General features: G+C 39.1%; 1 protein-coding gene across 21 annotated transcripts in view; it reads left to right on the top strand.

Moving 5' to 3' along the window:
• Positions 1–25,004, top strand: part of SOX6 (SRY-box transcription factor 6) — a 607,305-nt gene that overhangs the window by 522,838 nt on the left and 59,463 nt on the right. For all 21 annotated transcript variants that reach the window (XM_032360340.1, XM_032360336.1, XM_032360356.1 and 18 more), the window contains 2 exons: positions 4,434–4,617; positions 7,903–8,090. In XM_032360340.1, the coding sequence (XP_032216231.1) occupies positions 4,434–4,617; positions 7,903–8,090 (372 nt within the window). The remainder of the gene's footprint in view (positions 1–4,433; positions 4,618–7,902; positions 8,091–25,004) is intronic.

The following is a 25,004-nucleotide window of genomic DNA, read 5'->3' as shown; positions in this document are numbered from 1 at the left end:
ACAATAGGCAGCTTACATTTAATAAGATAACATTACTTATGGAAACAGGCTGTGTCTTTTGTGTTCCAAGAATTTCTGTTTGTGAATAAGAGTCAGAACACTACAACTCAAACCAAAGCACTTTGTTTAATTATAGTTGTTAGAATATGAACATATCAAACATTTTTTACTTCAGATATTGGGTATTAGATATTTTAACATGAAAAAGTCATTTTGTAAGTGAGTTGGCCAAATGGAACTGCACCAAACCAAGCCTTTACTGGATGAGTAAAATGTTCCCTGGTTAAATTCAAGTTTACATCTGCTTTTACCATTCCAGCTTTGTGGGCCAACTGAGTTTTATTACTCACTTGACCACATGCATATTCTTAGGGAGTTCTCTATATAATTTGACTTGACTATATTTTTTGTTAATAACAAAGGAAACATTCTTTATGCTTACTATATTGTTTATTGTATGTGTGGGTAAAAATATATAGATCAAGGCATGAAGCAAGTTTTTTCAATTTAAAAAAATAGATTCTACCTATTACTGAAGAAGTTCTGAGAATAATTTCATGAATTGGTAATTGAATTGATTATGGTCACTAAAATATTATTCTGTCTATAATCATTGCTTTCCCTCTGTATATAACATGACCACATGACATAGGGCATATTTTGGGGAAGGTAGCAAAATTAAACATAGATAGTCTTATATACCTTCTTTCACTTGGAATTTTTATCTACTATAATTATCAACATCAGAAATCATAATTTTTTTGGTTCAAATTTTAGTTCTACCACTTTTACCATCTGTGTCACTTTGGGCAAGTTACTTCTTTCAGCCTTAGTTTTCTGCTCTGAAAAATGAGAGTTAATATTATGGGTCTTGAACCCTCTAGCATATAGTGAGTATTCCATAAATGTAAGTATAGTGATGATTCTGATGATGATGATCTGATGAAGATGATGGTGGTGCTGGTGATGGCGGTTGTAATTGAACTATCCATTTGTATAACAAAAGAGAGCCTAATTAAATACCTAGAGAATTTCCATTTTCAGCTGTAATGGAGGAATAGGGATCAGATTTAGTCTCCAGCTTAAGCAACTGAAACACAGGACAAAATATATGAAACAATGATTCTCAGACATTTGCAATACGACTAGAGGACAGTGATTCCTGAGAGAAGATAAACAAGTGAGGCAAGTACTACAGTTATTCCAGCTTACTGTCTAGAGGTAGTTTCTAGGTCATAGTGCAAAGACAGGTACCTACATGGAACATGGCAGGCTCTCTGAGTAGAGACATAGAGTTCAGAGTTTTGGGATACCAAGGTAGGCAGAATTTGTGAGGTAGAGTACCAAGGAGGAGAGAGCTGCACACCGAGACAATACTGAAAATCTGTAGGAGATTCCCCTGTATTTAGCTGAGTATTGATCGGCATATGCATATGAGGAAACTCTCTGAGGCCTGAGGAAAATACCAGAGGTAGCAGGCAAAGCACCTGCAAGATTCACAAATGACTGAGAATGATTTGTGCTCCCCTTAGCCAGATTGGAAAGATCTTCTGACAATAAGGGGTATCAAGTAGTATTGCCCAAAGGGTGATACCTCAGTAATAAGGCCAAATTATCCCTAGATTAGTGGCTTCTCTGAACCTACCTCACAAACTTAAAAGCAAGCCTAGAAAGGGCCAAACTTTTCTGTCTCAGAACAAAGTCCCAAATATTTGAAAGAATTCACGAACATGAACTCCAACATCTAGCAATGTAAAATTCATAGTGTGTAGTATCCATTCAATAATTACCAGGCTTTTATAAAAGCAAAAAAATATGAATAATAATAGGGAGAGAAATCAATCAATAGAAACAGATCCCAAAATGGCACAGATGATAGAGTTAGTAGTTAAGACAGCTACTGCAGAGTCACCGAGCTATAGCCAAATGAAGAGATAAGCAAATCTTCCTCCTAGAAAACACCCATGAAATTTCTGTCAGGCCAGGGCATGCTATGAGAACCAATATTGGGCCTGCCATGGTGAAAAAGAATTTATGTGATTGGGAGTTGGTAGATGCTTCCCATCCCTGCCCAGCAGCATTGTTGGCAGAAGTGGCAATCATTGAATTATAAAAATAAATAATCAGGGTATATTCAAAGCTGAGAAAAATAGATGTTATAAGCTCCATATGTTTAAGAAGATAGAAGAAAACATGAGCATTATAAGGTAGGACGTAGAACACATCCATGGAATGTCTGGGAGATGAGAAATATGGTATTTGTTTGTTTTTGTCTTTGTTTTTGTTTTTAATTAATTTATTTGACAGAGAGCACTAGAAGGGGGACTGGCAGAGGGAGAGGGAGAAGCAGGCTTTCCACTGAGGAGGGAGCCCAATGTAGGGCTCGATCCCAGAACTCTGGGATCATGACCTGAGCCTAAGCAGATGCTTAACGAACTGAGCTGAGCCATCAGGCACCTGAGAATTATAGTTTTTGAGATGAAAATTGTACTGGACTAGTACCAGACATCAGAGAAGGAAAGATTAGTGAACTTGATGACAGAATGATGAAACTATCCCAAATGAAATATATAGAAAGAAGACTGTCAGTGCTGTGAGACATCAACTGGCCTAATGTGTGTGCCCAGAACCCCAGAAGGAAAAGGAAGGAACAGAAAAATATATTTGAAGAAGTAATGGATGAAAATTTTCCAACTTTGAAGAACAGACTGAACTCAGATACCTAAAAAGCTCAGTGAACCCCAAATAAAACAAACATGGAGAAAACTAGATACCTAGCATATAAGTCACTATTATTTAGATAGAAGTAAAGGAACTAATTAGTCTAAATATCCTTTGAGTGAAGAGTAAAGAGAAGTAAACTGTAATCAAGCACATAAGATATTTTTGACATGCATAATGATGCAGTCGTGTTTCCTAAGACTGCATCCTATGTCCAGATAGAAAGATAAATGTACCTTGCAACAGAGATGTGCCAGATTATCTGTTTCCCACCAAGACAAAAAAAAAATTCACTACATTATCAAATGACTTATTTTCTTTGATAGTTTAATAGAAAAGGGATCTGGGATTTGGAGTCCAATAAACTAGAGTCAAATGTTGTCCTTCCATGTATGACTCTGAACAATGATTTTGTCACTCTGACCCTTCCTCCTTTGTGAATACTGCCCACCCTCATAGACTTATAGACTTATAGTTAAATGAACTAATATATGTGAAAATATCTAGCACAGTGCTTGGTGTACATACTGGCTTCTCTGTCCATGTTGTTTCTGTGTTCTCTAATCTTCCTCCTGAGTAGCCTTTTCTGGAATCTCTTTCTGTCCTGTCTTAAATGACCATGGTACTAGGGGAGAACTTAGAGATTAGCTAGGATCAGGCTCTCCTCCAAAAGGGGAGGATGTTCTGTTTCCAAGCTCTATTGTGTTCTAAAAAGTGACATTAATAAAATTCTCTGTGCCTTCTCAGAAGTTAACATTTGCTGACAATTTTACTGTAGAACACAATAATATAGATCTTAAAACTGAACATTTAAATGATTATGTTTATATTACAACTAAGTTTCTAAAACAATGGACATGTTGTTATATGTCTTTAACTACAGGATGAACGAGACAAAGGCAAGGAGTTTAGCTTTCAAGCTCCTGGTTACACTAGAGTTACAAGTCAGATACTTGAATACTGTGCCCAGTATAGAAGGACAGGCATCTTAAAATAGACATTCTGTAAATATACATAGCAAAGAATATAAAGAGACATCACTTTAGACATGAAAAATAAATTACATATAGCATGGTATGTAAAACATAATTATAATGTGTGCTTGCTCTTTGCAAAAATTAATTTTAAACCTGAATAGAGACCAGAATTTAGACCATGAGGGGTGTCCACACCCAGAAAGCCACATAGAAACCATGCTGTGGCATGTGGCTCCCTGGGCAGAGTCCCAGGAGAGCAGAAGAAGCCTGTGTTTCCATTTTTAAAGTACTTGCCATTGTTTGATTTAAAATATATATTAAAAAATTAGCTGCAGAGCCTATTTATAGTTGCAGGAACTTTTCAGAGAGAATAACACAAAAGCACTACAGAGCTGCTGAAATTTTAAATAATTCTTTGTAAATGCCCTAGGTTAATTTAGATCCTTGAAAACACATTAGGAAATTAAGCTGTAATGTGAGCTAATTCAGATTTTAATTTGGCAAAAAGAATGATCCAACTACACAGTTAATGTAAATAGAAGCATAACACAGGGAAATTAATGAGGTTTCCTTCCGATGAATCTTCAAGGAGGTAGATAATTAGCTTCTTTTGTTATTATTGTAGGAGAATGTGGCATTGTCTCTGAGGTGTAAAATAACTGTGGCTTACTAAGTGATAATGTGCTTCATTTGTCTTTTTTTTTTTTAATAATTATTTATGTTAAACTCTTGTAGGATGAAGCAGCAGCACAGCCGCTAAATCTCTCTTCCCGACCCAAGACAGCGGAGCCTGTGAAGTCCCCAACATCTCCCACCCAGAGCCTCTTCCCAGCCAGCAAAACCAGCCCCGTTAATCTGCCTAACAAAAGCAGCATCCCCAGCCCCATCGGAGGAAGCTTGGGAAGAGGATCCTCTTTAGGTAAATGGAAAGGTCAACAACACGAAGAGATTTCTGAATTAGGTGAAAGAAAGCAAACCTGTTCAGGGATGACTGATGCCTGTTTCCAAAGTGGTCCTTAGTCCAAGGGGGAAGAAAAGAAAAAGTAAAAGTAAAATCCTTTCTAGAAACGTGACCCCTCTTGGTATCTTGGGTGATTAGAACTTTTAGAAAAGGTCATAACATAAATACTGCTGGGATGGGTTCTTTAGAGGCCCTCCGTTAGATGCAGCAAATCAGAGACTTGGGGATTTCTGTGCTTGGTTAATGCCTTGCCACTGAAGTAACTCTAGGCAGACAAGAATGATCATGAACCCTCCAAGGGCCTAAAGGAACCTGGCCTCCAAACTGCCTGCCAAAAGTCCAAAGTTTCTTTGAAGTTTTATATTTTCTTTTTAAAATGTGTGTGAATTTTGCATTTTATCCCATATTAGTTTTGCATTAAAACAAATGTGAATGACACACACACTTCAATGACATAATATGAAATAAAATTAATATCTGATAAGATATGTCAGAATGATCTTCAGGCTTCTAACACTCTGATATATTGCCAAGTATCTCCAGGGACACTCAGCCCAGTGAGAAGTATAGAGGCAAAACATGGGTTTTGGCATCAGACAGACTTGGACTCAGAGCCTACACTTACTTGTTATGGGACCCTGGGAAAGTTACTTAATATTTTTGAACTCAGTTTCCTAATCTCTTAGAGCGGAATATTATTACCTAGCTCGTAGTTTGTTATGAGAATTCAGGGAGGAAAATGCATATAAAATGCCTAGCACAGTGTCTGGCACCTCAAAGGCATACAATCTAAAAAAAACTAGACTGAACCAATACCAACACATTTACATATACATGTGGAATGAAACAATAAAGGTGAAAGCATTTGTCGGCAGCCGAGTGCCAAATAAGTATTATTTGTTGTTACTGAGCCTCTTAATTTTCATATGAGACACAGAGATAACAAGGGATTGGGGGCTCAGAACTACGTTTCTTCACCGCATTACCTTCCTTGCCTTATTGAGTCCTGGAGCCTGAAACGCTTATTATAATAAACGAAATAATGTGTTACGTGTAACCATTTGCAGCTGAAAAGCCATTTTTGACTATATTATCTCATCTGATTTTTCATCTGATGACATAGTGCATTATTACCCTCATTGTATGATGAAGTATATGGATTCTTACAGGTAAAATGGCTTGCCCAATGCCATGGAGCTATGAATGAGTAAAGCCAAGACTAGAATCTGGGTCCTCTCACCTGTGTTAAATAAACTCAGTGTTCATTTTTTGTGAATTCGCAGTTGGAGTATTTGCTGTACTGTGTTGGGTTTAAGTAAATCTTCTAATGGGGAGATGTACCTCTTCCTCATTAAAACTTGGGATATTAGGATCCATAAAGCAGCCTATTCTCATTTTGAGTCTGGCTGCCTCTGCAGGGGACCGGGAGGTTTTCACTCCAGGTCTGTGAAATTCGTGTGGGAGAAAGAAGGGAGTCATTTCCAGTATGTGAATATGGTGGCTGGGTTGTCGGAAGTTGTGAGATTAGAGAGAGGAAAGAAAAAAAAGCCAATTTAGGGACAAATAATAGGCTTGATCTTGAAATGGCTTTAATGGCTTTCCCATTGTCCACTTCTGAATTTTGTTTAGATGGTATTTGTTTGCTCTACTGGGCATTGTGAGGGACAAAGATGAGTATGTCACAGGCCCTGCTCTTAGAGAGTTTATACATCAGCAGAGCAGATTTCTTAGATCATAAGCTAGAAATGGGCTGAAGCAATCACAATTTCGTTCAGATGGTATTGGATAGAAATGTTATGCTTGGTTTTTATCAGAAAAGCTCCAGAGCAAACGCCGAGGGGTTTTCTATATCCTAAGAAGCAACTGTTTGACCATTAAACAATTTACTATAGATAGCCTTGGGAATTTTTTCTAGACTCACGCATATACACATGTACCACACACACACACACACACACACACACACACACATGCATGGTGTGGATTTGACTCTAGTCTTGCTTCCTCTGTCCTGTCTGAGGTGTATGCGTGTGGACACATATGCATGTGTGATGAAATGTTCATACGAGGATACAAACAAGTGGATTGCATTAAACTTGACCACAGCAGCTGAAATCGATCAGTCAGCAAGCAGTTGCCTTCTTTTGGTCTAAGAATTGGAAAAGCTTGTGTAAAGTATTAATTTTAACCCACAATAAAATGCAAGATACTGAAGAAAATTAGGCAGTTTAATTTTTTTTTTTCCTGTCTGAGTTGTATGGAATATAACGAAAGTAAATATTTGTTCTCACTTTATTTGAAGCTTTGTACTGATGTGAAAACCATTCCCACACACACAGCCTCCCCCTCAGGAAGACAGGGAGCCGAGAGCAGTAGGTGTTCGGCTCGGGGTAGGGAATGGGTTGTCATTCTCTGGGTAAATAACTGAGGCAGCATGGTGAGTAGAATGCTTCATTAACCAGCCAGTGATTGGGGAATGGAGAGTGCAGCGCGTTCCTTCCCGCCCCCTCTCTCCTGCAGTGGACATAAGAACACACAGATAAAGATGTCGCTGAAGTACACATGTAGACTCACAGAATTTTCCTGCTAGGCCAGAAACCGCTTTCCTGCATTAGTATACTCAGTGTACCAGGCTTCCTGAATAGATATCTCTGTTCCTCTCCAAACCCCCTTCTTCCCTACTACTCCCCTACTAATTGTTAGATCTCACCAGAACACACACACACACACACACACACACACACACACACACGTTGGCAGCTGGAATCTAGGAACCTTCCTCTGTGAGAAGGTAGGGTGATAGGGCCCAGATTAACTGGAGTGCTGGGGTATCCTCCAAGGGCTGAAAGGCCAGCAAGTCTTGGTTTCCCGGTGCTCTCTGTATAGTACTACGGTTTTCTTTTCTTTTCTTTTTAAAGATTTTATTTATTTATTTGTCAGAGAGAGAGAGAGTACACACAAGCAGGCTGAGTGGCAGACAGAGGCAGAGAGGGAAGCAGGCTTCCCACTGAGCAAGGAGCCCAATGTGGAACTCGATCCCAGGACCCTGGGATCACGACCTGAGCCGAAGGCAGTGGCCTAACCAACTGAGACACCCAGGAGACCCGTACTACGGTTTTCTTAAGAGCAAACACACCCCTTCCTTGCTCAGAGAATGCAGCACTCTACGGGGGAGTGGGTAGTGGCAGTATTTTGTTAGCGTCTAACCTCATTAGCTTCTAATAAAGCATCCTGTGTATGCAGATATCCTGTCCAGTCTCAACTCCCCTGCCCTGTTTGGAGATCAGGACACAGTGATGAAAGCCATTCAGGAGGCTCGGAAGATGCGAGAGCAGATCCAGCGGGAGCAACAGCAGCAACAGCCGCATGGTGTTGATGGGAAACTGTCCTCCATGAATAATATGGGGCTGAACAACTGCAGGAATGAAAAGGTAAAACTTGCTTCCCTCCTTCACTGGCAATATTAAACCCATTGGCTTATTCTCATCTGGCTCTTTCCAGGCAGCCGAAGAGCTGGGCTTCTAGCTTGGGGGCTGTTTTTTTTATCACTTTCAAGCATTACTGCCAATGAACACATACACTCTTTCCCATTTACTGTGGGGTTGCCTCCCACGCACCCAACCAGGTACCCAACCTGGCATTCACCCTACCTGCCTATTGGTGTTTTTCTGTCCCATTACAAAAGATGTAAAATGTTTCATTTATGAGGTGATTAGAACGGGAATAGAAAGAGGAAGAAGAGTATATACTCATGATGAAGGCTACTGTTTTACTATGACTCACCATTGAATTTATTACTAAGTTTCTTATTAACCAGGGCAAAAAATAAAACAAAACAACTTACGGATGCACTCATTTATTTTTTGATTCAACAAATTATGTATCAAGTGCTTATTCTGTAGTAGACACTCTTCTTGGCGTAGGAGATACAACAGCGAGCAAACCAGACAAAAATCCCAGCTCTCACGGAGCCCCTGCTATGAGGGGGGAGCACAGATGACCAGGAGATCAACGATTAATAGATGATACAATGTCAGTAATATCAGGAGGTGAATAAAAGCCCTGAGAGAAATAGAAGCAAGTTAAGTAAGGATTTAGAGAGTGTTCGTCTAGACGGGGCGGAAAGGACACTGTGCGGAAATGACACTTGAAGGAGACCTCAGTGAAGCCATGGGCAGGCCCGGTGAAGAGCAGAAGGAAGAGCATGCGGGTAGCAGGGGTGATGCGTGGAGAGGCCCTTAGAGTGTACCAGCAACACAGAGACCCTTGTGACAAGATGAGCCCAAGGAGGAAGAGCGGTTGGACAAAGTGATAGCCTGGGGTGACATGCTAGACCCTGTAGGCCCTGGAAAGGATTTGCATTTTATTCTAAGAGTGATGGGAATCCCCAGATGGGTTTTGTCCAGGGCAGAAACAGGGTGTGATTTACATATAAAAGGATTATTCTGAATAGACTCCCGGAAGTTAAGAATGGAAACAGGCAGACCAGTTGAGAGGCCGTTGTAGCACACTCGGGGGGAAATTCTGATTATCTGATGAATAAGTGAAACATGCCATTTTTTAAAAAGAGATGACTGTATTTTCCCAGTGCCATATTCTGAAAGGTTTTTTGTTTTCTTTTGTTTTTGTTTTTTGTTTGTTTGTTTTTAATGAGAACTGTAGAGGGACAAATGAGTAGCACAATGGGCAGTGTCTTTGGTAATGGTTTTAGAATAAATTTAAAAGTTATTTCCATTCATACATTTATTTGGTGTAGGCTGAAAATAACTTATTAAGTTAGGACCAAGAGTCTCCTCTTTGTTTCCATCCTTGCTAGCTCTAGCATGGGTGCTATGTTAGACTCCATTCTTTCTAATAAACTTACACTTTCCTATTTCCTAGAAGGAGTCTTTAACTATCATGTGGAAAAATCATGAGACAAGTATAAGGTCGTGTGTACTGTTACTTAAATATTTGAATATATAGCTATAACCAGGGTGTCATTTATTTTTCTTTGTTTCCTCTTCAAAATGCAGGGTGATGTGACAGTCTGAGATTTTGGATGTATTCATTTCCTAAAGCTGTAACAAGTGATCACAAACTAGATGGCTTAAAAAAATACCGATTTATTTTCTCCCTATTCTGGAGACTAATTTAAAATCAATGTGTTGCTTGGGCCTTACTACTTCTGAAAATTCTAAGAAAGATTCCTTCCTTGCCTCATCCTGGTTTCTGATGGTTCTGGCAAGTTTTGCCATTCCTTGCCTTATAGCTGCATCACTCCAATTTCTGCTTCTTTCCACACGGCTGTCTTCAGTGTGTGCGTGTGTGTGTGTGTGTGTGTGTGTGTGTGTGTGTGTGTCCCAATCTCCCTTTTCTTAGAAAGGCACTAGTCATTGAGTTTAGGGTCCACTCTAATCCAGTGTGACCTCATTTTAATTTGATCACATCCGCAAAGACCCTGTTTCCATTTAAGTTCACATTCATAGGGACCAAGGGTTAGGACTTGAAGATATCTTTTTGGGGGACACAATTCAACCAATTACAGTGGGATACAGAACCATTCCTCATGTTAAATTAACCTCTAATTCTTCATTGATCTCCTATACTCTTTAGCCATTCTAGCAGATGACTGGAGTTCTTGGGCTGGGAAGGAGTTTAAGGGGATGGACGTATGATAGAATTCTCAAACTATGAATGTGATCAGTCCTTACATAGAGTAGGAAGCCATTGTTGATTTCCCAAAGCTTAGTGAAGAATTTCATTGTGTCCTCATTGCACTGACTTATGAAGGTTAACATCAAACCATCAATAAAAATTGGTCACTATTGGACCCCCTTTGCCTTTATTGATCCTCTTGGTAGGAGGTTCAGATCAGGTAGGAGAGAAACTATTTGGGAAAATATGGGTCTTTTGGTGCCTGTTAAGCCATAAACTTTTATATACTTGGGCCTCATCATGCACACACCATTCACTGGATCTGCTTAATCAACTTAAGTGCCCCATCCTCACAAGACAGAACCCCTTTAAGATCTGCCTAGATAGATAGTTACATATAGAGTGAGGTCTCAGGACCACAGGAGTAGAAGATCCTTGCCCCCAAATCTCTTCTACCATTCTGATATTAGAGATAAACACAGAGTCAATCTTTTAGTCTTTGATGTTATATTCTCAGTGAGAACACCATGAAATAACATATTAAATCTTGATGTGAATTATGTTATAAGATCCTTTTGGGGGATCTGAGTGAGCAAAGAAGTTTTGGCGTAGAGATATTGAGTGAGAAATGGGGTTAACAACAACAGACCAGTTACATAAACTTGGGACCATTCACTTTTCTCTTTTGTCAAGGGTTAATCCTAAAATTAATCTGAAAAGGACGTCAATGATGTATTTGAAATTTTTTTAATTTATTAGTTTTCAAATGAAAGTAATATGTTTATTGGAAATCTTAATACAGAAAAATATATGGTAAAAATTTACTTATCCTCTTTATCCCATTAACTATTAATGATTCCAAAGTTTTCTTTGAGTAGTAACAACCATTAGTGATTCTGACATTTTCTTTGTATATATGAGAAAGTATTAATGAGTTTTGAAATAAATATTCTCACTTGGAATAGTAGTCACTGAGTTGTCACTTACCATCTGTGTGATATTTGGTAAGTTGATTACCAAATTACTTGATCCCTGAATCTCAGTTTCTTCATCTATAATATGAGGATAATAACGTGAGTTACAATGAAGTAAGATGGATGTGAAAGCACCTAGTATGGCTCCTGGTAGTGTGGGAATTCTGTTATGTTTCCTATCCCTTTTAACTAAATCACAGGTGACCTTGATATAGAGAACAAATATACTATTTTGTCACAGTTAAGAGGTCCTCACACAATAATTGGAAGATCAAAAGAAAGAAACAGCAGATTTTTCAGATTTTGGAATTTTGGCTAACTCACATAGTTAAACTCTCTTCCAACTGAGTTGCTACCCAAAGCTATGGAAACTTGAGGTTAATTAGATTAGACCAGGGTTTCTCAATCTCAGTGTTATTGACTTTTTTTTTTTCCTTTGACTTGATAATTCTTTGTCATGGTGGGGGTTACTATCTGGCCCCTACTCATTAGACGCTAGTAACACCCCTCCCTTTGCTGACAACCCAAAATGTCTCCAGACATTGCCAAATGTCTTCTGTTGGGGGAGGAAGGAGACTAGGGCCCCTAGCTGAAAAATCACTGGGCTAGATAAAATGTATTTAGAATTAATACATCTCAGAAACTTCATTCCACTAAAAAAAAAAAAAAAAAAAAAAAAAAAATTAATTTAAATAACCATTCTGTTATTAAGTTATGAAAATCATTTGCTTTTGATTAATGCTCTGAATGAAATATTTCTTGGAAAAATGCATCTAGAAATTTTTTTTCAGAATGCTAGCATAGAGAATCTTTAAAACATAATGTGTCCCTCTGCCATTTAGTTTGAGGGAGTAGGGAGAAATAAATTCAGTATTGTTGCAGCAACTCTGCCATTCACTGAAGGCCATCTGTCATTCCAATCAGGCTTGGAAGAGAGCATCCTAATCCACGTGCACCACACCTAGTAGTAAATTGGCACTGGGTGTACATTGCTTCCAGCAATGAATCTCGATTTGTCTGACACCATGACTCTGTATTGTTGAATTTGTATCATCAGTTGGAGTTAGTGTTCAAACTTAAGACACTATTAACTTCAAATACTAGAAGTTAATGTTAAATGTTATTCATTGACTTTTCTTAATTCACTTGGAAGGGAGAAGTCTGAGGTACTGAAATGACCTTGTTTTGCTTTGTAAGACATGGGAAAGAGATGAGAGATTAAATTAAAAAAAATTAATAAATCCAAATTTGACCTAAAATATGTCACACTGAATATAATGGAGCCCCTGAGGATAAGTGGGAAAGTAGTTTCTGCAGAACCAGAAAACTCTGGTTTCCTAGTTGAAGAGAGCTGTCTCTGTAGATGACTTTACTGGGGTTGCATTTTAGGCACTGGAAAAGACAAACATAATGGAAGAATCCATTATATTCCTCTATGTACAAGGAGAGTTCCCAAGACCTCCTTAACATGATCTGCTTCCCAGTAAGTTCATTGTTTTGAACATGTATTTTGTGGGTTTACAGGCTTTGTTGAGTTTCTAGAGCTGATATCTGTCCTTGCTTGTTAGGTTAGATGCAGAAAGAAGAGTAAATTAAGAACAGCATTACAGTAGCTTTGGCTCGCTCATAATCAAAATATCCATCTTTATTTTATGAGGTACCATGGGATACTTGTGAGGATCAGATTTTCTTCTGAGGTCAAAGAGGGTAAATATATAATGTGCAATAAGATGGGTGAAATGGATTGTGACAAATTCAATTTAAGTGTCTTCAGAATTGTTCACTTTGGAATTATCTGTTTTCTTAAATATAGAGATCCATAAATTAGATTTACGAATTTGTTCTTTGTAACCCATAATATAGTTTTAGAGAATTTTTCACAGTGTTGCTGTCATGAAATGCTATAATTTATTAAGCATACCTTGTCACTGTCTTATTTGGACAGTCTTTATAAAGGAATGTATCACAGATTTGGGTTCCTTGAGAAGGAGTGTGAGAAATAGACATTAGCGAGCATGTCTACTGGGATGCGCTCTTTCTAGCTGCCACTGTGGAAGGAAAAGGACACCAGCAGGCTTGGCCTATGGTGCAGTGTCAGTCAAGCTTCAGTTAACCCCATGGGAAGCTTCAAGGCTGCCATGGTCATTCAGAATTGTCCCAAATTGGGTGGAGGGAATGAACTTTCATACACTTGTGTCAACCAATCATTGGATGAGGACTACCCTGGCCAGGGGACATGACTTTGGGTGAGGCGACTCTCTTTAGCTGAGGCAATTCCAAAGAGGGCCAACAACTGTGGGTTAGCTACCAACAACATTCCCTGCAGCTGAGGGAGTCAGTCTCTCAGTCCTAAGTGGGGGGGGATCTGGGCAAAGCATCAGAATGTCCACCATAGAGTGTTTCTGTGACATTTAGTAACATGAGGTGTGTATAAAACATGCTTTGTATGTATGATAAGTGTGGACAAACATTTCCTACACAGGCATGGGGTGCTGTCTCTTTGTCATGTATAGGCTCACATATATGTCCATCTGAATACAAGTTTACCCATGACATATTTCATTTTAGTGGGTAAATCCTGATTTTAGCACTTTAAAATGAAACATTGTTGACTTGATTGGCCAGAACGGCACCGATGGAGTTGTTCTGGTCGGCTGTGTCACGGGATATTTAGGGTCTTTTAAATATATAGATTGTAGGGACAATAGACTGTAACGGCGCCTTAGGAGCTGTTATGCTCCATCATTTCAACACAGCCTGTGTGTGTGGACTGTGAGTGTCCTGCCAGCAGAAGTCTAAGTTAACTGCCCTCAGCTTTAGCTTTCCACACCAAGAACACCATCCATCTTTATCCCTAAGTACCAGTGCAATTAGATCATATTATAGACTAATTGCTTACCAAATTTTGTTGTTTTGACATCTCTAAGATAGAAAGTATTTTAGTCATGACAATACACAGCAGAATTTTAAATAGCCTGCTTCTAAATATCCTTAGAGCTCAGCGAAGGGCATCTGGCCAGAAGAGAAGTGAGGCAGAGTGGGCCGTTTCAGTGTTAAAGCGCGATCTGTAACTTCTCTGACCTTCCTAATGTTTGAGTACTGACTCGGTAATTGATTAGAGCTTTCCTGAATCGCTGTTATGTAACTTGGGAATCTGGTTATTTTGCTCATCTTAATGATCTTGATGAGCCAGTAGATTGATTTCCTACTGATCAGAGTTGCTCATAAGTAGGCAGATTACACATCTATATGCTTGTGGTCTGAATTGCCATTCCCCTTACCTTCTGGGCATCTTTTAAGAAAAATGCTTGATCTTATCAAGTGGCAAAGCAAGCTACCAGGGACACTCCTATCACAGTGTCTCTGAAGTACATTGATGGGATTAAAAGTGTGGCGTGGAAGAATTGGAGGGGACATTACATTTGATCTGGCCTAATCACTTCAATTTGATGGAAAAACTGGGACCTAGAGAATAAAAATGACTTGCCATGGTCACATGGTAGGTTCATGGCAGAACAGGAATGAAATTTCAGCTGTCCTAATTCTTAGACAATGATGTTCTTATTTATAGAACTGTGCCGGACTCATTTATTAATTTTCTATGAGATCTTTAAGGCTATTCCACATAGAAGTACTTCTGACATTGGCAATCTCAAACCTTTGATGGAGTAAGACAGTAAAATGAATCAAGAACCATGAAGCATAAAAGTGCTGAGTCCCCTGCGTCCTGCATACTTGTCACCTCCTGTCTGGTCTAAGTCATTCTTCCATGCCACGATGTCCATTGGTTCTGCCCCTGGAAAGCTATCAGTGAGGAAAGTGAAGGTTGAATGGTGCTAATAGAGACCAAGAGGCAAAAGCAGAGGTGAGAGATGGAACAGCAACACAGTGAGAGGCCACATGGTAAATTGGGGAGACCATGTGTATTAGAGTTGCTTAATCCTGGGACTCAGTTTCTAGGATTGATCCTAGTAGCATCCTGTACTGTTCTGCTACTGTGTTAATTAATTAAATTACTTAACCTCTGTGAGTCTCAATAAGCATACTTGTAAAATGGAGATCCTTACCCCTTCCTTGAAGGACTGGTTCGAAGGAAAACATTCAGAGCACTCGTCTGACACAGGGAATGCTCAGTTAATATTCCATCCTTACTTTAAGACCCCAGACAGGTTGTCAAATGATTCCTAATTGTGTTAAATTTTCACTCTTTGATATTGCAGTGGTGAATGGGTTAACCTACTGTTCGCTGGGACCAAAATGTCTTAGATAGAGCCGAAGGTTACTGAGAAGCTAACAGCACCTTCTTACAAAGTTAAGATATGCATTTTTCTTTTTCATTCTTCCAGTAACTGGAATCCAGTAACTTCCAGTAACACTAGCAGCTACCTGCTAGAATCCGGCCATAACCAACATGATAATGTTCAAGTGGGATCATATTAGAGTTCTAGTGAGCTTTTGTCTTTACTAACAGAATATATGTTTTTACATATTTCCAAAAACCAAAATTTCAATCTATGATATTTGAAAATATTTAATCTGATTCTTGCTAACTATATGCATCTCTCATGCCCAAATGATATTTTTTTCAACCAAGCTCATAGGAACGTAATCATTCAATCACTGAGGCGCCCTGTAAACTTGTTCTTATTTGCTCAAAAAGGCACTTGTTCAATTTTTGCAAGTATAGATTCTTGCTCCTCAACCATACTTTGCAAAAATATCAGAACAGTACGTCAGTAATATACTGATGTAATACTGCCCCCTTTTATTGGAAATGGAAAACATGCTGGATGTCTTCTGTTTCACATTGTCAATTGCCACAGCTCTTTGTTATTTACACAGTTGATTCACATGTTCATTGTTACACAACAGGATAGGTTCAGACAGAAGATCAATACAGCTACACAACAATAAGTGAAAGAGGATTGTGAGCAAATTATTTGGCAAAGTGTGTTTGGAATAAATGAGCTCCTAGAGCCCGTGGACTAGTGAGGTTTTGTTGTTTCCAAAGGTGTATGTACATAGGACTGATTCATCAGGGTTGTAGTTTTTGGGAGCAGTTGACTTGTGTGTTCAATTGCAGTGCCTTTTTCCGTGTTAACCTATTCCCCAGATAACAGCAACTTGTGCCATGACGGTTTTGGACACATTACAGATTTTACAAATTCGAATTGTAATGCCTTCGTTTGCAAAGCAGAGCGGTAGTTAGCTTTTAAAAAGCAGGTAGTACTTTTCACATCACCACAATGTATATTATTATAGTGTTTCTAAGCTTCAAAACCAATGTGATATACATTATATCTGCTGAACCTTTCCACACTCAGGGATGTAGGTATTACTATTCCTGTTTGGAAGATCAAGAAACTAAGACCAGCTTTAGATCTCTCTGCTCCAGCACTCCCTCTGTCCAGAGTCTCACTTGCTCCCTGCATCTCTGTGAGATTGACAAGGCAGTTTTACCTAAAACCTAAAGCAAGCCATGCATCTGAGTTTCAAACATCAATTTGAATGAAGGGGATGTTAAAATCACGAGATAGGTCTACTTAGAGATACACGCTTCATGCATATTGCCTTGAAAAGAATATTTCTATTTATACGTGTGAGAGTGTTTCTGTAAAATAGCATATGAAGATCAAAACTCCTGAAATATCAGAGAAAACTTGAAGTTTTGTTAACATTAGATTTTATATTTGAACCAATAACACTGGGCAGCTATGCAGTGCTGTATGGAGGCTCCTGGCTGAAGGTAATCATTAAGCTTCTTTTATTTCTGTTGTCACGGCTACTTGATTGGTTGCCTAGCTACTAGTTTAAGACCTAATTCATAAAAAACAACAACAAACTTGTTTGGCACCTTACTTTTCTGCACATTAAATGGAAAGAATGGTGAGAATTCATTTTTTTTTTTTTTTTTTTAACAAGGCTTATAAGGCTTAAGATACTTCCTAAGGATAGTGGTGGAGGGAAGAGCAAAAAAAAAAAAAAAAGGACTGTGAGTTTTTGTTTACAAGTGTTTTAACTCAAAAGCCCATGTTCAGTTACTGGGTCTCCCAGTGAAAGGGTTAAAATTGGATACGTCCAGTTAATAGCTTCACATAAAGAGCTGTTGGTTTGGGCATGTATAGAGCAAATTTACTAGTGCTGAGGATTTTACAGACCTAACCTACTACTATAGCAGGTACTTTTTAACCCTTATCCTCCTAGATCTGATCCCTTCTAAATCTAAACTCTTAGTCCTTCCAGATCAGCTGTTTTCAACTGGTTTTGGTCTCAAGGCCCCCCTACACTCTCAAAAGTTATCAAAGGCCCTAAAGAGTTTTTGTTTATGTGGGACATATTTATCAGTATTTACCATGTGAGATAGTAAAACTGAAAATTAGACAATATATTTACTTAAGAATAATAATAAACCCCTTAGATATTAATATAAATAACACTTTTGAGCATTAAGTATATTTTTCAAAATAACAAAGTAGTAAGAAGGATAGCTTTGTCTTATGTTTTTGCAAATCTCTTTAATGTCTGGCTTAGTGGAAGACAGCTGGATTCTCCTTTCTGCTTCTGTATTCAGCATGCTGCCGTATCACAGTGCCACGTAGCTTCTGGGAAATTCTGTTGTACACTCATTAGAGAATAGGCAAATAATGTCTTAGTATTATTACAAAAAGAGTTTTGGGCTAGTGAACCCTCGGAAAGGGTTTTTTTTTTTTTTTAAGATTTTATTATTTATTTGACAGAGAGAGAGAGAGATCACAAGCAGTCAGAGATGCAGGCAGAGAGGGAGGGGGAAGCAGGCTCCCCGCTGAGCAGGGAGCCTGATGTGGGGCTCGATCCCAGGACCCTGAGATCATGACCCAAGCTGAGGGCAGAGGCTTAACCCACTGAGCCACCCAGGCACCCCGAGAAAGGGTTTTTGAGATGGGGGTGGATAATTCAAATACATGCTGTTCCAGATCATGGAATACATGTGTATACAATATGTGTTTTAATTGTATTCACCCCAACTTTAAGAACAGTCTTTACTGATCAAGCATTGTGAACATTTAGAAGTGATTATTGATTTGATTCTGTTTGAATTATGGGGCAAAAATGTTAATAAAATGATACTACTTATATTTGTATCTTAATGCAAAAATAATTCGGGGTGGTTTGTAGCAATACATACAATAAAGCAAGGTAAAAACTAGAGAAGCAAAGTTCTTCTAATACGTGTTTACATAATTGCTAGAAATGGGCTGCTGTGAGCTTCCTGGTAACAAGGCCAAGAGGAGATGTGTTATAAGATCCACTACTACTATATAAATAAATTTCTATTCTGTAAACTTTTCTAGTATATAAATAAAATAGTTTCTCAGGAGAAACATGGATTTTCTCCTATGGGTCTGCATAAAATCTTGAAACATCTTTAGGAATGTTCCTACAATGTTCAGTTTTAGAATAATAGTAATTTTGAAGAACTGTTTCTTAACAGACCTGATCATCTATCTTTTACATCCATCCATTTTTACCTCGCTTTCTTTGTCTTAGTTTGGGTCTTATGACCGGAAGTACATTCTTTATCCCATGAACTCACTATTTTTCAATTCCATTCCATTTTAATTAAGTACTTACGATCTACAAAACACAGTTTGGACAGATGTGGTGTGAAGGGAACCAGCACTCAATCCTGGCTTTACCTTTGCTGAGTGAATATCTCAGAGCCTTAGTTTACTTATCTGTAAAAATGTCAGAATTTGAGAATTAAATGATACAATATTTAACCTGCCAGTAAATCTCTCATATATTCATGTATTAGGCATTTAATAAATGCTGCCCTCCTTCCTCCCTCCTCCATGGTCTCTCTCTTCTCTCTCTCCCTCTCCGCCCACTTTTTTCCTCTTCTCTCCCCTCTCCATTCCTCCCTTCCTTCCTAGCTCCACCCATCACTGGAATATGATGGTGGGTAAGAGCAAAAGATCTGAAATTAGACTGCCAGAGTTTCTCTATCTGAGAAATGGGAATATTGTCGTTTCTAAACACAAGGGGTTGTTGTGGAGATTTAGTAAAATAATCCATGTAGCATGCCTTGTCTGGGGCCTGACATGTTACTGGTAGAAAGGCAGGTTGAAACAGATCATTGCCGTGGCTCGTGGTTCATCTCTTAGATGATTGGAACCATCTGAGGTGCTTGAGGAGGGGGCATATTGAATCTGAACTACATTCTAGGTGGAATATCATAGCAGTTTAAAGAAGTGAGGGGAGAGACCTTTAAAGAAATGTGGAAAATTGAAAAAAAGCTTGTTTTTGAGTCAGACTGACTTGGACTTCAGATTCTGGTTCTATCACTCATCATGCCTGTGACCTCTCTGAGCCTCAGTATCCTCATCTGTGATTAATAATAATTAGTTCCAAAAAAAAGAAAAAAAATTTAAAAAATTAGTTCCATTGGTTATTGGGGAGTTAATCATGAAACTATAAGCCAAGTGCCTAGGACCATGCCTTTTAAAAAAAGACCCATTCCTTCTCTTTTGTAGGATTTCCCAGAGCATCTCTGTAGACAGAGCACCATTTGAAAACCATAAATTATTCTTCAAGAATTCTCAACCTCTAATTTAGATCAGCTCCACCTAGATGGCCTTTAGAATCAACTCACTCTACTAAACAATTTAAAATACCTGAGTTGCAGAAAATTCAAAACACATGTTGTCAGGAAAATTTCAGTTATTTTTAAAAATGCACATTAAAGAAAAATACACAGAGCTATGATTCTCAACTGAAACAAAAAAAATTAGGCTTGAAGTCATTTGATTGCAGGGTTCGTAAGGGTAAGAATTAGATCACTTAAGTGACAAATCATCTTTTTAAAAACCTAGTAAAATTGGAGCATTTAAAGATCGGTTTGGTTTGGTTTAAAACACAACCTTAGCGAGGCTGAACAGATTCTGAACTATTTTCCTAAGTTTTCACAAAGCTCCTCATGACAATATAAACTGCTTCCTAAATCTAGCAAAGAACCTGAGATTATATTTCTCTGAGAAGTCTCTGAGAAAGACTTCTCAGAGAAATATAAGCTATCACTTGAAAAAACACTGTATTATTTTCCTGTCTGCATTCGTTGAGAAACTAGATCGACCTGGATTTCCCTGAGCCAGGAGGAAGGTGCTCTGCTTAACAGCTATATGAACTTTCCCTAGGCTCTGGAGTCCCATTTTGCAGATGTTGCTTTCAGTACATCCTAAAGATTTTCCTTACGGACCTCTGCCCTGAGAATAGGATGTGCTCTGTCCTTGGATTTCTAGGGATCCTACAAAAATCACTTTATCAATTTCCATTCCTCCAGAACCATGATAAATTGACCTCATTTTCTTTAATCCAACCTCCAGGATTTGTGGGCTTTCACTGCCTTTGAGACAAAATGCCCCTCCAACGTACTACTTTTCGCTCTATCTTTCCTAAAAGCTTTTCTTGCTGGTTGCAGTTTTAGGAACATGGAATAACCACCACCACCACCACCACCACTATGGAAATTTCAGGGCTTTCCATTGTTTGAAAAGTACTTTTTCATACTTTTTTTACATTTAACTCCAACTGGCATTCTTAGAGTTTTAATTTTTATCATTCCTTTTTTACAGATAAGGATGAGGGTCAAAGAGCTTAAATCATTTACTTACGTTCAAACAGGAAATGTCAAAGTTAAGGCTCTTCAAAGTACCTGTTTTCACATCTTGCATTCTTTCCACAACAGTGGATGGACTTCACCTTCCTCCCCACTGCCAACCTCTGTGCACGTCCTGGTGGGCCCCAACCAAACACAAGCTACCAGGACACACATTAGTTGTGGCTCCACATGAGTGTGTATGTGTGTGAGTGTACTACATGCTTGTGCATCTCCGTGAGTGCTTACATGTACCTTTCTCATTGTGGGTCTGAATTTGTATGGAGCTGTCTGTCTGTTTGTGGGAGTCTCTGCTCCCTGTACATAACTTTCTATCTCTGAGTGTGACTGACGTATGTGTGCCTACAACCTGTATGCTTGCACAGGTATGTGTGTACATGTGTGTCTGTCTGTCTGTCCTTGAGTCTGTCTGTGTCTGTGGAAGTCAATGTCTGCTGTGTCTGTTTGTCTTACAGTGTGAGTGTGTCTGTGTATTTGTCAGTATCTTTTTGTGTCTGGGGGTCTATCTGAATGTGTGTTGGTCTAGCTGGGTTTATGTGTCTGTAAGTATGTTGGTGGACCCATGTCTCTGTCTTTCTCTGAATCTGAGTGTTCTGTTGACCTAAATATGTGTGTGTCTGTATGATTGTGAGTCATTCTGTGTAAGTCTCTGCCTACATGTTCCACTCTCTTCTTTCTATGGAGTTAGGTATTGATATACTTGATTATTTCCATTTTCAGCTTGTAGGCAAAGGGCCGAGTATAGAGTATATATATGAAAACTCTGTGCATGGGTGTACTCTAGGCATTCATTCCATCACTGTTTCTCTCTTAGCATTGTCTGAAATCTAGTTGTCAAAAATGTGCCATTGGAAGAACATTGACAGAAGTTCACTTTTAGCTAAGATCCAATTTGCAATCTTTGACATTTGCAACTAAGATTAGAATTTCCCAAAGTGCTGTCTTCCCACTATGGATGGAAATGCTTGCTTTTATTTTTGGTGCAACCCTGATTTGCTCTTTATTTCTTTTTATAAATGATGTCAAATAGCATTAGTTCTGAAATAACACAAATGGTGTGTTGTGAAGTGCATTGCCCTGTGGCGTTAGTTCCCTAACCCTTGTAGGCTGTAAGAGTTCCCTGTGGTTTTCAACAAAGAAGATCACACTAAAATCGTTTTCTTCCCATATTCAGGATCGACATAAATTTTTTGAAACGAAAAACATAAATTTGGAGTTCTTTTGCCGATATTGATATTAAGATATCAATATTAAGATTAATCTCAATTTTCCCATCTGTAAATGGGGACAATAAGGCAAGCATGTAAAGTGAACTCGTATTAAAAATCATATCAACTTATCAAGACTTTTTATTCTTGTAAGAGGATGAGTTCTCTAATTTTAATAGCACTCCTATGAGGGAGGTTGGTAGCAAGTTTAGTTTTTCTTGATCATCGTAAAATAAACTCCCTGGGTCTAGGCAGAGCACTGCTAATGGAAGAAGGAGCCAGAGGCTTTGAAATCAGTCGTTTCAAGGTCCAGAACTCAGCTTCACAGACCAATAGGTGATCTTTTCATTTTAACCCTGCGTGTATTACTAACTGTATCACCTGGGCCTGTTACTTTTCTGGGCCTTTGTTTACCCACTTGGAAGATGAAAATGAGGACTATACCATATAAGATTGTGGAAAAACTTAAACCAGAAAATGTATGTGAGGTAAGGTAGCTGCAAACCGGTATTCTTCTGGCTCCCTTACTGGGGTTTGCAGCCCACACAAGGTACCATGATGCTAAGCAGGGCGTGCGCACCACGTGATACGTGTGATACGTGACGTATGGGGCCTGCTTGCTTGCGATCCAGAGAAAATGGACTGGTCACTTTCTGCCCTAAGGGAAAAGATATAATGATGTGAGAGTGAGGACAGATACCTAAAAAGGAACCTAACAATGTCGGGTCCGAGTGCCAAATGAGTGAAAAGAGCCGCAAGTTTAATCAAGCTCGCAGAGATCAAAGGATACCCTTCCCATCAGTGAGGTGGAAGGAGAGGTTCTGTGGAGTAGGAAAGACTTGAAATGCCTCAGAGGAAACCAGGCAGGTTGGAGTGTGGGGTGAGGAGCAAGCAGGTAGGATCTGAGCAGGATCTGAGCGGGTCTCTTCCTACAGGGGATAATGGCTGGAGGACTGCTCATTCAGGAAGGAAGTGAGCTCTGGGTCAGAGAAGCACATGGTGTGGATGATGGAAGCTTTGAATGCCCAGATGCCTTGAAGCTGAGATTTTGTATGTATGAGTGTGTGTGTGTGTGTGTGTGTGTGAGAGAGAGAGAGAGAGAGAGACACAGGCAGAGGGACAGACAGAGAGACAGAGAGAGAAAGAGAAAAAAAAAAAGACTAATAATGATCATTGTGGTAGCTGAGGTAAATTGAGTGCATTTCTCCTTATACCATAGACTTGTAGAAAGTCAACCTGTTGGCTATGTTGAAACTGTAGAAGCAAACGATAAGTGACTACTTTCTCAGTGGGAGAAACACGAGACGGGTAGAAGATTATAAGTCCAAATTAAAATATGAATAAGTAACATAAATTTTAGAGACATTTATGGATGATACTTTTATATAAAAAACACTCCTTTGATTTTCATAAAAATCTTGTTATGCAATAGAGATTATCATCTCCTGTTAATCCACCATTACAGATTTAAAAACAAAAAACAAACCACGAGAACCATGGAGGTAACTCTAGGTTCTGCTATCACCTCCTCTGTGTACAAATTCTGTATTTTCCATTGCACTACACTGCTAAGTTACTATGATCAGCTTGAAAAAAGAGCTCAAGCCTTAGTCTTTGTTGGCCCAGTAACACTGAGCCTAAAACGCCCAGTTTCTATTCACTGATTGCTTGCTTGTGGCTAGGAACCAGTCTTGGGAAGAAGTAGTTATTCTTATGGGGATAAAAATTTATTTTCATCTGGGTCTGTCTTTGCTTTTGCGTGTGTCTGGCCTTCCTTAAACAGAGGAAGTTCACATCATAGGAGAATTGATTCTTCCTAGATCTTAGAAGAACTTTGAAGTCTCTCCTAGCTGTCCCAGGTTACTCTGCCTGTCACTTTCTCTCCCGTCCTCTGTTCTGGAGGTGGTTGATCCGTTTCCCACAGTCCGTTCTTCTCCATCTCTGCCTCCTCCTAAGTATGAGAGTCTGTTTCTCTCCTTTCCTTCCTCTGTCCCTAACCTCCTTCTTACCCTGTCTTGACATTTCTCCCCATCCCCCTTCTGTTTCCCTGACCTTCCTCCTCTCTTCTTCCTTCCTTCCTTCCTTCCCTCCCTCTGTCTTTCCCTCCCTCTCCCACTCCCATAGCAGTCTTGCAGCTTACTGCAGTTAGGGTGCAGTCTCTGACCGCTGCTGAAGATTTTTCTCCAAGCTCTTACAGAGACAAGGGGCAGCTGCTGTCTCTGCACACTTCTACAGCAGGGCTCTGGAGTTTAGTGTTATACCTGCATCTACCGAGCCTACTTACGTGTAACGGGGGTTCCCCTGCGTGTCTCCAATGGTGGGGTCTCTAAGATTTTGCACAAGAATTAACCCTATATGAAGGAGGTAGCATAGCCTAGGGAGGCTGAGACACAACCAGTCCACATTAATTCAAAATCTACTGCTGATTTTATTTACTTAAGTGGCAAAACATGAACTCTCAGACCTGGATAGCCTGAGTAAGTTACATTTATAAAATAAATATGGACTTATCAGGCTTTGGAAGCCAGCTTGGATCCTGATCTTCCTGATCTGTACCTCCCACTGAGTCAAATCTCATAAATTAAGCAGTGTCAGAGCATAGAAGGAATTCAGTTTGGGCTTTAAATCTCAAGACCTGTCTTTGGGCTTACCTCTGACTCTTAACTATCAAATGTGTGTGTGATCTTGGGGGTGTCTCTAACCTTACTGAGCCTCAGTATATTCTATAAAATTAGGATGATCACTCCTTACAGATGACATAAGTGTGTAAAAGGACTTCACAATTTAGAAGATGCTGGTGGTTACCAAGGCTGAGTGTGTGCCCTATTATGTGTGGAGTAAGGTAACTGAGTCAGTGATTTCAGCTTAGAA

This window comes from Mustela erminea, chromosome 9, assembly GCF_009829155.1.
Source record: "Mustela erminea isolate mMusErm1 chromosome 9, mMusErm1.Pri, whole genome shotgun sequence".
NCBI classification, from domain to species: Eukaryota; Metazoa; Chordata; class Mammalia; order Carnivora; family Mustelidae; genus Mustela; species Mustela erminea.
The sequence above is the reverse complement of the archived record's forward strand: the minus strand, read 5'-3'. Positions and strand labels throughout refer to the sequence as shown.